Genomic DNA, 11,066 nt, shown 5'->3' with positions numbered 1-11,066 from the left:
ATCAAGCTCGTATATATAGGTTAAGAATATGGCTGTCTCTCTTTGCCCGTTTGTCCGGCTACACAACACATATAGAACGCTGAAAGACTCTCCCTTGTCATCATACTTACTGAGATCTTTGATGAACGCCAGGCAAACCATCTTCATATGCAAAGTTCAACAAAACGCTATCATATTAAAACTGGGAAGGCATCAAATCACTGCATGATGAGTGTACGATCAGATCCATGGGGCGATACCTTTGCTGGGAGCCTTTTTACATTGGACTTAAGATGCTGCAACCCTGATGTTGATGACATCTACTATAACTGCTGCTGCCTCCTTCAAGGTTGCCTGGCTGAAAGGAAGCAAGTATGATCGGGCAAAACAGCTCAGCCAACGATATAGACAAACTAACAAGACACTGGTAGCGCTCTTGTGTCAAGCTTTGTATTAGACAGACGGTCCAAATCTGTGATACCAGAGGTTGAAACCACCTTGCACCGACTTTTTCTTCGTCCCACACGGCCAACTAAACTGCCTTGCCTCCTTAATGAGTTGGGCGTTATGCCGATGCATATACTCTATACAAGTTCGCGCCCCACGATAATGCTGTGCCCGCAAATCTATACCGGAGCCCGCCAGCCAATAAACATAGACTCCGAGCTACTGGTGAGCGTCCATAGATTCAATTGGATGCGCAATTCACTGATCTGCCCCTGTGATATTTATTGATTTCTGAATGTCTGTAGTCGAAAATGGTTTGCTGGGTTACCCCCCAACTATACTCATCCTCGGCAGTTTGACAACACGACCTGGAATTTAACGAACAATCCATCGATTCGAACTCCCAATCATTCATCGGAACTTGAAATCACTTTGATCGTAAGTTCTCTCTTTTCACCTGTTCCTTCATTGTCATCTAGTGACTCTCACGTCCGGCACTTTCCGGTGTGTTCCGCCGTCTTTTGACAGGGCCGTCCGGTCCTCGTTCGTGCTATACCATTGCTTATTTTCTCGAGCTATTGAGTTTGAATTGCATTGAGAACTTCATACTTTGTTCGAGACTTTGCAAAGTCTTGAAAGCTATTTATCATCAGACGAGACCAGGCAGCACATGCTAATCATAAATTAGGACACAATGGATCCTTACAACAACAATCATAACAACTACTTCCTGCCTTGGGGCAGCGAAGATGGAAACCATCACGATCAAAGGCCCGACAATCACAACAACAATCACAACTGCTACTATTACCCTCCCGTTCCGACCGGTTATTCTGTTCCTCCTGTTCCTCCTGGTCCTCCCGGTCCTCCCGGCCCTCCCGGTCCTCCTAGTCCTCCTGGTCCTCCTGGTCTTCCTAGTCTTCCTGATCCTCCCGTTTCTCGTGGTTCTATGGCAATCTGTCCTGGTGCCTTGTTCATTCCTCCTACAGCTCCCGCCCCTCCCGTCCAGCAGACCATGTCCACAAAGGCTCACTGGAAGTGCCGACTTTGCGGCTCCCGCAGGTTCACCTCGCTTTCGAAGAACCAGCGACACCCTCGAGACAAGTGCCGCGCTCCACTCTCCAATCCCCGTCGCATCGTTCAGCACTACGCCACGATGCACTTTGAGCACAGCGAGCTGGAGCGCTGCAACGAGCTGGCCGACTGTCTTGAGGCCAATCGCGCTTTCTTCGCTCCCTGGATGGAACGGCGTCTGCGGGAGTGTGGCCTCGATGCTAGCCAGGACGTTAACCATGCGATCTACCACCTTCGTCGTTCGGGCAAAATGCTCATCACACTGCGGAAGGTTGCTTTTTGCGCTCCCAAGGAAGTTGCTCCGACTTCCAACGTGGAGGATTCTGCTCCAGCTCCCGGCGAGGAGGAAATCCAGTAGAAAACCTTCATTGGATTCCTCTCAGTGTTGTTGTTCCTGCCGATATGCAGCTTGAGCTTCACGGAAAACCCTTCACATGTGACCTCGGTCTTGGGGTTCGATGAATACGCCTTGATGAGGTCTCTGGTCTTGTAAGTTCATTCGGGTCTGCTACCAACGTTGCAACAACTAACCTCATTGTACAAGTCTACTACGTCGACGGATAAATCAATCACGAACAGGGAGGGGAAACACGGCGTTCTTTTGCTTTTCTAGGTAGCTCAGAATGCTACATTGCCGTTTAAGTCGGCTAAAAGTCTGGATTCTTCGTGATGCCAACGTGAATTCTACTTTGCAATGACAACGGGAGCCTGCCTTCGTGGATATGGGCGTTTTCTGAAGGCTTGCACGCCACACCTGGCCTTGTGAACCTCAATTGAACGAGCCATAAATAACCCACAATGATCGACGTGGGCCACACTAATGCTCATACACAGGTCATTCTGCGCTTTCGGCGAGCTGGTGCCCATTTTGAGTTTGCGAATATTAATGAAATCGGCCGACATGCCAGCCACTGAGTGGCTGGTGGGTGCTCCTTCCCGGAGTTAAGAAGCCTCTTAAACGTCAAACAATCTCGATCAAGTCACTGTCGGAGCTCTATTCTTTAAGCTCGTTTTTTTCAACATTCGTCTCCGGGATGAGGTGGTCTCGGTTGGTGCGCATCTGGGGTCCAGGGTGATGAATACGACAGTCTCCGCATCACGGATGATCACGTACCGTGATCCATGCGGGTGTTTCTCCATGGAGCAAACGTCTCCTGTCCGCTAACGCATACCATATTATGATCTGCCACGGAGCCAGTGCAATTAGTCCGATGCTGGCAATTTGTCCGCCGCCGCGAAATGCTTGGTTTCGCAACATTTTGGAGTTGCTTAAAAGAGGTCGACATCGCCTCTGGAACGCAATGACCGACAGAGGTAGGCATCCAGGGACTCCGACATCATCGTGATGGTTTTCGCCAAGCTTCTCCCCTTGTTGGGGTTGCTCTCTGCGGCGACTGCTGTTCTGGGTTCCGCTCACGTCGCGCGTTGTGGTCAAAATGAAACCTCAGACTCCTTCACCAACCCAGTGCTCTACGAGGACTACCCCGACAACGACATTTTCACGGGGCCTGACGGCAAATTCTACTTCTCAGCGTCCAACTTCCATTTCAGCCCCGGAGCACCTATCCTCCGTTCCGGGGACCTTGTCAATTGGGAGCCCGTGGGCCACTCGATCCCACGCCTCAACTTTGGCGACGGCTACAATCTCAACAACGGTCGAGCCTACCGTGGTGGCACCTGGGCCTCGACACTCCGCTTTCGCGAAAGCAATGGCCTATGGTACTGGATTGGCTGTGTCAACTTCTGGCACACGTGGATTTTCACGGCGCCCTCGCCCGAAGGTCCCTGGAGCACGAGTGCACGTCTGGGCGACGGCGTATGCTACTACGACCTTGGCTTGCTGATTGACGATGACGACACGATGTACGTCGTGTACGGCTCTGGCAATGTGCGCGTCGCCCAGCTCTCTGCGGATGGGCTTTCCGAAGCTCGCTCGCAGGAAGTCTTCGAAGCCGCCGACGTGGGAGCTGATTCGATTGAAGGCAACCGTATGTACAAGATTAACGGGACTTACTACATCCTCAATGACCGGCCCGGATCAACGACATACATTTGGAAATCCGAGAGCCCATGGGGCCCCTACGAATCCAAGATACTCGTCGACAGCGTGACGCCGCCCCTCAACGGCGGCAACTCGCCGCACCAGGGCAGCCTCATCGAGACGGCGAAGGGTGATTGGTACTTCATGTCGTTCACCTGGGCCTACCCTTCGGGTCGTCTTCCCGTTCTACGCACCCATCTCCTGGGGGAGCAAACGGCTTCCCCCGTCTTCGTCAAGGGTGCCAACGGCAGCTGGGGGAGCTGAATACCCCCTGCCGTTGCCTGCTGAGCCTCTCTTCAATTGGACCTTCACTGAGACGTTCGCCGGCTAGTCGCTTGGCCCGACCTGGGAATGGAACCACAACCCCGACATCGAGCAAAAAACAAGGTGAACAACGGCCTCACGCTTAGCACCGCCAGCGTGACGACCGACCTCTACGCGGCGAAGAACACGTTGACGCACCGCATCCACGGCGAGTTCCCCGTCGGCACGGTCGAGCTCGACTTTTCGTCTCTCGCTGACGGCGACCGCGCCGGCCTCGCGGCGTTCCGCGACCAGAGCGCCTCCATCGGCGTGTACCGCGCCGGCGACGCGTACGCGCTGACTGCTGTGCACGGCATGATCATCGACGAGTGGAACGGAACGACGATTTCAACGGGACGCGTCGAGGCGACGGCACCGGTGCCTGCTGGGGCGCGCAAGGTATGGCTGCGGGCAGAGCTCGACGCGAGGCCGGCGGGCACGAGAGCGGCGAACTTCTTATACAGCTTCGACGGCAAGGCCTTCACGACGCTGGGCGGAACGTATCAGATGACGAACGGCTGGGCATTCTTCCTGGGGTACCGGTTCGGAATCTTCAACTACGCAACCAAGGCACTCGGGGGTTCGGTCAAGATTGAGTCGTTCACGACGGCGTGATCAGATTATTCAGAGACACCAGGGCCGTGCTTGGCAGGTTTTCATGATGTTTAGTGCTGTGCAGGCTCCCGCTGTTTTGATGGGTTCGTTTGCATCTCTCAGCAGCAAGGGGGCCTGTGTCTGTGTTGAGAGAAGCAATTGGAATGGCGGGGCGACACGACGCGCGGCGTTGTCTAAGTTTCATTGCTAGTTGATGCAGGTCGATTAACTTGGATCGCGATTATCGGGCGCTACTGGAGAGCGATGCAACTAGATCGTGGATAGGTAACATTGAATCGGGCATTCACGATACAATTACATTCTTGCGAGTGGCACCTTAAACTGGTTGGCATGAGCACAGGCTTTATGATTTTCTGCAGGAATTGGAATTTCCAGCAAATGAAATCTGTCCAGGTCTAATGGTCTAATGGTTATGACTGCGGATTCTGATTCCGCCAGCCCAGGTTCGATTCCTGGTTGGACCTGATTTCACATGCATTTCCTTTTTCTGTGTACGACAGACACTCTTTTTGTACTCGCCCTGAAGTATGTCCAAGCTAGCATTATCGAAGTGGTTACATCGAAAACCATACTGTTCCTAAGCACATGGTCGCCATGAGGCGCCCCACCGTAGATACCTATTGTGAAGATGGCATCAGCCACGGAGTCCAGATCTCCGGCCAGCGACGAGCGTTTGAGATCAAGACTGGGGACAGACCAGCAGCAGGACATCAGCATCAGGGGCGCATCGAAGCCTAGACACCCTCCTAGGAGGCTCATACCTAAACTGGATTGGCCAAGCCTGAGCGGTGTAGAAGTAGTTAAACGATTCACCCAGCAGGGACAAGGCCGGTGTATCCGCCCACCACATACAGTCGATCGTTCGGTTATGCGAAGCCACTGCTACCCACCGCGAATGAACCTGCTGTCATGGCTTGCCCCACTTTCATCGCGAGCATCCAGATATTCATACCATCGCCTCCTTCCCTCTCTCCCTTTCTTGCTCTCGTTCTCCAGCTTGATGTCTGGCTCTGTTCTTCGGATGCCGCGAGCCAGACACCACGTGATACCTCCGACTCTTGTCCACTGCTCCCGCATTGAGATCTCTAAGCTTGCTCAGCTGCCAGCTGGACAGTGGCTGTCTGTCGCAGGATATCAAGACATCTCGTTGTTGCCGCACAGATTGATCTGGCCACAAATACGTGCGTGAAACCGACACGAATCACACCCGAGCTCGCCACCTCACACGCTACATGGTCTCAAGTGATTAAATTCTCCACGGCCCTGAAAGATCTGCTGCAGCATCTCGCGGTATAGGCAGATCATGTCGGCCCCCTCTATCAAACTACAAGAAAAGAAGAAAAGGGCGACAAGCTGGGCGGACAAGACCCCATGCATGCGAACGAATGTGTCAAGTGCACGAAGATTGCTCCCTTTCCCTTCCCTTGCCATCGCCGTGAAACGCCCGCATATACACACAGCAAAGCCAGACGTGCCAGGCCAAGACAGCCTTTCCAGAAAACAGTTGCCTCCTTGCCTCTTCTCTCCTGCTCTGTATTCTGCAGCATCCAACGGCACGTCTATTTCCTTCCATAGGGTGTCCAGTCCCGTCTCTCTCGTGACCGGCCATGCAGATGCAAACACATGGGTAATATTTCGCTCATTCGGTGTTCTTGTACGCGTTTCCTTCTCGTTTGTCCTTCTCCTGCTCTTCTTTACATACCAACACCCTTGCCGATGCCCTGGACTCTGAAGCCAAGCTTCTCGAGCTCTGGCGCAGAGACAATGTTACGGCCGTCAAGGACGAGCTTGGGAAGCTTCATGTGGCGAGACACCTCTTCCCAGTCAACCGCATCACCCTCATCCTCAGCAGCAGCAGTCTGGCCGCACCCTTTGCAGTCGGCAGGGCACTCCTCAGCGACAAGACGCTTGAGCGGGTCAACGGCTGTGCCGTTATTCCCGCGGGTGACGAACTTCTCGAGGTCGATAATGTCCATCTCCGTAGGTTTAGGGCCGAGGAAGCCGGCGTTGGCGATGGCCTTCTGCTGCTCCTTGCTTCCGTTCCAGAGGCTCGTGCGACGGGCAGTGGCCTGGGCCTGGGCGGGATAGCGGAAGTGGTACCAAGGGGTCAGGATGCAGATCGCGGAGGAGCCCTCTGTGGTGTCGCGCCAGTTGTTGCGAACCTTGATCTGGGAAAGCGTGCGCTCATCCTTGATGTGCTCGCGGACCTCTTCCATAATCTCGGCAGCCGAGCAGCCGGGGTCGAAGATGGCAATCTCCTTCGGCCTCTCATTGGAGATCTCGCGGATAATGTGAACAGCAATGGAGTTACGGGTATCATTGGTGCCTTCCTTGAAAGCGAAGCCGAGAATGGCGACCTTCTTTCCCTTCAGGTTGCCGTTGAGAGCGCGGTGGACCTTCTGGGTGAAGCGATCGCGCTGGTACTTGTTGATGTCGAGGACACCCATCCAGTAGTCAGCAACGGTGTCAAGGTGAAGTGTGCGGGCCATGTAGCTTAGGTTGAGAATGTCCTTCTCGAAGCACGAGCCACCAAAGCCAACACCGGCGTGAAGAAACTTCTTGCCGAGACGAGTGTCAGCACCAATACCCTTACTGATCTCTGACACGTCAGCACCAAGCTCCTCGCACAGCGCGGAGATGGAGTTGATGGAGGAAATGCGCTGAGCCAGCATGGCGTTGGCCACGAGCTTGGTCAGCTCACTAGACCACGTGTTGACAAGGAGGACCTTGACCTCGGGGACCCAAGCCGTGTAGATGCTCTTCAAGGCCGCAGCGGCGCGCAGACCGGCGGGCGTCGTGTTGCTACCGATCAGGATACGGTCGGGATGCATGAGGTCACGCACGGCGGTACCCTCGGCGAGGAACTCGGGGTTAGAAACAACCTCGTACTGGCATTCTGGCCTGTGCTGGTGCATCTGCGAGGTGACAGTTGGGTTAGCTTGACGCTGGGCAAATCTCCCGGGTGGGAGAGTCCTACAATCTGGTGGATCATGCGGGCAGTGCCCGTAGGGACCGTGCTCTTCTCAACAATGACGGCACCGTCCTTGGCGTACTTTGCAACAGTTTCTGAGGCACCTTCAACAGCGCTGAGGTCGGCAGTGTAGCCAGCACCAATACCGTAGGTCTTGGTCGGGGTGTTGACGCAGATCAGGACAATCTCAGCGGTGGAGATGCCGTGCTGGACGTCGGTGGAGAAGAAGAGGTTGGGCTGACGAGCGGGCAGCTCGACAGTCTTGTCGAGCCCTGGCAGGATAGCCGAGGTCTTCTGAGTGCCATCACGGGCGATCCTCACAATCTTAGGGAGGCCAGCCTCGTGGATGGGAAGGTGGGGGGAGTTCCAGGCGGCAACACGGTCAGCGTTGAGGTCGACGACGTTGACGATAATGTCGGGGTTGTGATAGGCAACGAGAGCGGCAGTGGGACCACCTAGGGGTAGCGAATTGAGTCAGCGGAACAGTTCAAACAAGGTCTTGGTAGGATTTTGCGGCCGCTGCGGTTCCCGAAGCCACGGGTCCGCGAGGTAATTTGGTGGGGTCGCCAGCAACGCAGACCAGAGCGAGGGCTGCAGACAGAGAGTTTTCTCGCGTTTGTTTCCGCAGCGCAAGAACCAAATAAGGCTCGCCGAGGAAGGGAATGGGAACAGGACGTACCGACGAAGCCAGCGCCGACAAAGCAGACGCTCTTGACCTTGATGGGGGCTTGCTCGGCCATCTCGTTCTCGGGGGCAGTAGCTTGGTTCTTGGAGTCTTGTTCAGGACTCCTGGAGCGGGACGCAGGAGCCGTGGTGTTGGGAGTCTCGGCAACGGAATCGACTTCGGAGTGAGCAACGGATTGCGCGTCAATGGGGGATGCTGTGTCGGTTGGGTTGAGGGCGGCGCGGTTGGGAATGGCAGCCATGAAAGCCGTCCGAGTTGGTGAGGGGCTGGGGGGGAGGGTTGCAAATAAGTCGAGGTCGCGTTGCGACGCTGAAGGAGTCGCGTTGGGTTTATCGGGGAAGAGAGAAGCGAGTGGAAGTCGGATCGAGTTTCTCGAGGCGACCGTGGCAGAAAAGAGGGCGGGCGGGTTCAGGAAAAGGGGGTCGAGCCAAGGGGTTAGACAGGATCGAGTCGGATCTCGTGCTACTTGCGGTGTGGAGGATGTGGGTGCGGCGGTGGTTTGAGGGAGGATGAGCGGACAGCCAGGCGGCAGAGTGTAGCAGAGAGCAACGAGGTTAGGTCAATTGCACTGTCCAAGGGAGGAGATCGATGAGGCAGTTCAAGTAGAGGAAGACGGGCGGCAAGTTCTTTCATACAAGAACGAAAACCGTCCGTCAGCAGCGATCGGGGCCGCCAGAATTTTCGTGCCAGGGACACTCGATATACTGGCTGTTGTTCGGGTGTGAATGTCTTGGCGCCCAGAATGTACAGGTCTGCAGCGTGACGGCGGAGCAGAGACTTGGTTGCGGCAGGACGTACCTGCCGCCCTTCATCTTCCTGCCCAGTTTGCCATGCCTGTCAGGCATGCCTGCCCGCTTGCGGTGGGTTTCGGCCTGTGGCGGCTTCACTGGCAGGAAGGAATTAGGGGGGGTCGCACGTGGAGATGCGTTACAAATGGAACGCGACCACCCAATCTCCATGTTCAGAATGTTAGTCGTTCCTGCCAATCAATCAGACGGGGAGATGGGATTGCCCGCCTGGGAAACTAGTGTACCACAGCGGCCTCTCTAGTGCAGTGACGATGGCCCCCAAATTCCCTCCCCCAATGTCCCTAAACCCCCTGGCATAGTGACATGGTGGGCCGGCCATCCCAGTCCTTGGGTCCACGCGTAATTCTGAAAATGAGGTGATTGGAATTGGGTCTGAAGCCAAGGTACCGCCTACCTTTCCTGGTACCTTGCTGCAGGATTTCTGCTGGAAAGTCTTCCGTGAAGGGTGAAGCACCTACATCGCGTTTGTGCTCGCATCCCAAACCATTAGACAAAAATTCGACTTTGTTTTCTTTCCGAGCAATCGAGTGTCTGTCAGCTACGGACAACCCCCTCGAAGCCCCTCCCTGTCAACGCGTTCAACCCTGCCCCGGCCTCTCCAGGGATAAGCGGGATGAACAAGTATAACCCCCTGGCGCCCCTCCTCATTCAGGCTGCTGGCCGGCAACCAAAGGGTCACCTTATCGCTAATAACATTCCACTGCAACCCCTTGATTTTATGGCGCCACGGGGCCCATCAGCGCCGAAATGGCCAGGGGATTGGCTGCGCATGACAGAGGGACCCTCTCCGTCCTGTTTTCCCCGGCGCCCAGGACGCGCCACTTTCGGCCGATCACATTTTGGTGCGTTCTAGATCAGAATAGTCAGCGGCGACAGGAGACGGGTTTGGGGTGGTGATTACTCGAGTGCTTGACGAGCTCGTCTGCCTCTAGCAACGATTCCCTACTGTGATCGATGACCGCTCCTTGGACTCCTGGACAGTCGTGTTTTACTTTGGCAGTGTGCGGGTGATTTCAGCGGCAGGCTGATGCCGCGTCGCCAAGCCTGTTCGAGACTCCGTCCTGTTGGCGTCGACCGACTCCAGAATACGATCCCGTATCAGTCGCTGGACGCTGTCAGCATGGCAAACTAGGATGGATGCGTGGTGGACACAGCGGTGACATCACCCATCACTGGAGAGCCCGGCATAGGGATGTAAGACATCTCATACCGTGAGACCAGGGAACGGAAGCCGCTGAAGCTTTACCCAGACCCTGGCCTCGACATCATGCGGGAGGTGAGAAGCTCGTGCTCGGTATAGCCCCATTCTTCTGCGGCCCTACAGACATTTCTTATTCTGAACACGTCTTGGTCCAATGTCTGCTACGAAGCACGTCCCCTATCTGTACCCCTCTAGGCACGGACACGCTAAAAGTACTCTTATGTTCATCTCGCATCCACCTGTACTACATGGTATGTAGCTGAGCAGCTGTGACAGGGTTCCAGTCTAAACTCCACGCCACTCACGTTACTGTGGTGCATCCATGGTTTGGCTGACCAGTATCGCAAGTGCCCCAAAAACAGTCGAAGACGGGGAAATCAAGGCAGTCCCATTGAATACAGTCAATGTCAGGCGATGTTGACTTTCTTGAACGTCTTCGCCCCTTCCATTTTACGTTTCCTTACGAGAAAAGATTGCAGCCGCCGAGGGATGCCGACCAGTGATCGACTGAGGGCGTCCGATTCCGCGCTGAAAGAGGGAGAGGGGGTGGGGGGGGGTCATAATGCATAAGGTGAACGCGAGTTGGCAGGCTGGCAAGCTGACAGGCGTTGAAAAGGGGCGCGGGTGACATTGGCAATGCCCCTCCCCGTCCATTGGATAGTAAAGAGTCATCTGCCTAAAATACGCCCAAGACTTCCTGTCGGCCGTTGTCGATCACATTCGACCATGCGATCGGCAGGGACACACACACACCGAATGTGTGAAGTGATGCAGGTACTGATGTTACAGCGCAAGCGAGAGTGCCGAAACCCCGTTAAAATGATGTGGATCTATCAGACGGTCTTGTGAACTGAACGCCAAGACTTCTGGACTCCATCTGGTGTTCGAGAATACATCTTGGGGCGGAGTGCTGACGACGCCAAATGTGGATCATGCTTTTG

The 11,066-nt window shown here is 55.0% G+C and overlaps 3 protein-coding genes and 1 non-coding gene across 4 annotated transcripts; 3 read left to right on the top strand and 1 right to left on the bottom strand.

Moving 5' to 3' along the window:
* Positions 1-1,120: 1,120 nt before the first annotated feature.
* Positions 1,121-1,858, top strand: VDBG_03222 (predicted protein; the record flags this gene model as incomplete). Its single annotated transcript, XM_003007037.1, has 1 exon — positions 1,121-1,858. One exon carries the CDS (start codon positions 1,121-1,123, stop codon positions 1,856-1,858), a length of 738 nt encoding a protein of 245 aa, XP_003007083.1.
* A 987-nt stretch (positions 1,859-2,845) lies between these two features.
* VDBG_03221 (glycosyl hydrolase family 43 protein) lies at positions 2,846-4,459 on the top strand (the record flags this gene model as incomplete). Its single annotated transcript, XM_003007036.1, has 2 exons — positions 2,846-3,779; positions 3,918-4,459. The coding sequence occupies 2 exons, from the start codon at positions 2,846-2,848 to the stop codon at positions 4,457-4,459; spliced, it is 1,476 nt and encodes a 491-aa protein (XP_003007082.1).
* A 392-nt stretch (positions 4,460-4,851) lies between these two features.
* On the top strand, positions 4,852-4,923 carry VDBG_15068. The gene has a single exon. It is a non-coding gene; the product is annotated as a tRNA-Gln (tRNA).
* Positions 4,924-6,153: 1,230 nt separating this feature from the next.
* On the bottom strand, positions 6,154-8,356 carry VDBG_03220 (UDP-glucose 6-dehydrogenase; the record flags this gene model as incomplete). The annotated part of the gene is made up of 3 exons (XM_003007035.1): positions 6,154-7,374; positions 7,437-7,885; positions 8,110-8,356. The coding sequence occupies 3 exons, from the start codon at positions 8,354-8,356 to the stop codon at positions 6,154-6,156; spliced, it is 1,917 nt and encodes a 638-aa protein (XP_003007081.1).
* Positions 8,357-11,066: the final 2,710 nt, after the last annotated feature.

Source organism: Verticillium alfalfae, genomic scaffold, assembly GCF_000150825.1.
Source record: "Verticillium alfalfae VaMs.102 supercont1.3 genomic scaffold, whole genome shotgun sequence".
NCBI classification, from domain to species: domain Eukaryota; kingdom Fungi; phylum Ascomycota; class Sordariomycetes; order Glomerellales; family Plectosphaerellaceae; genus Verticillium; species Verticillium alfalfae.
The sequence above is the reverse complement of the archived record's forward strand: the minus strand, read 5'-3'. Positions and strand labels throughout refer to the sequence as shown.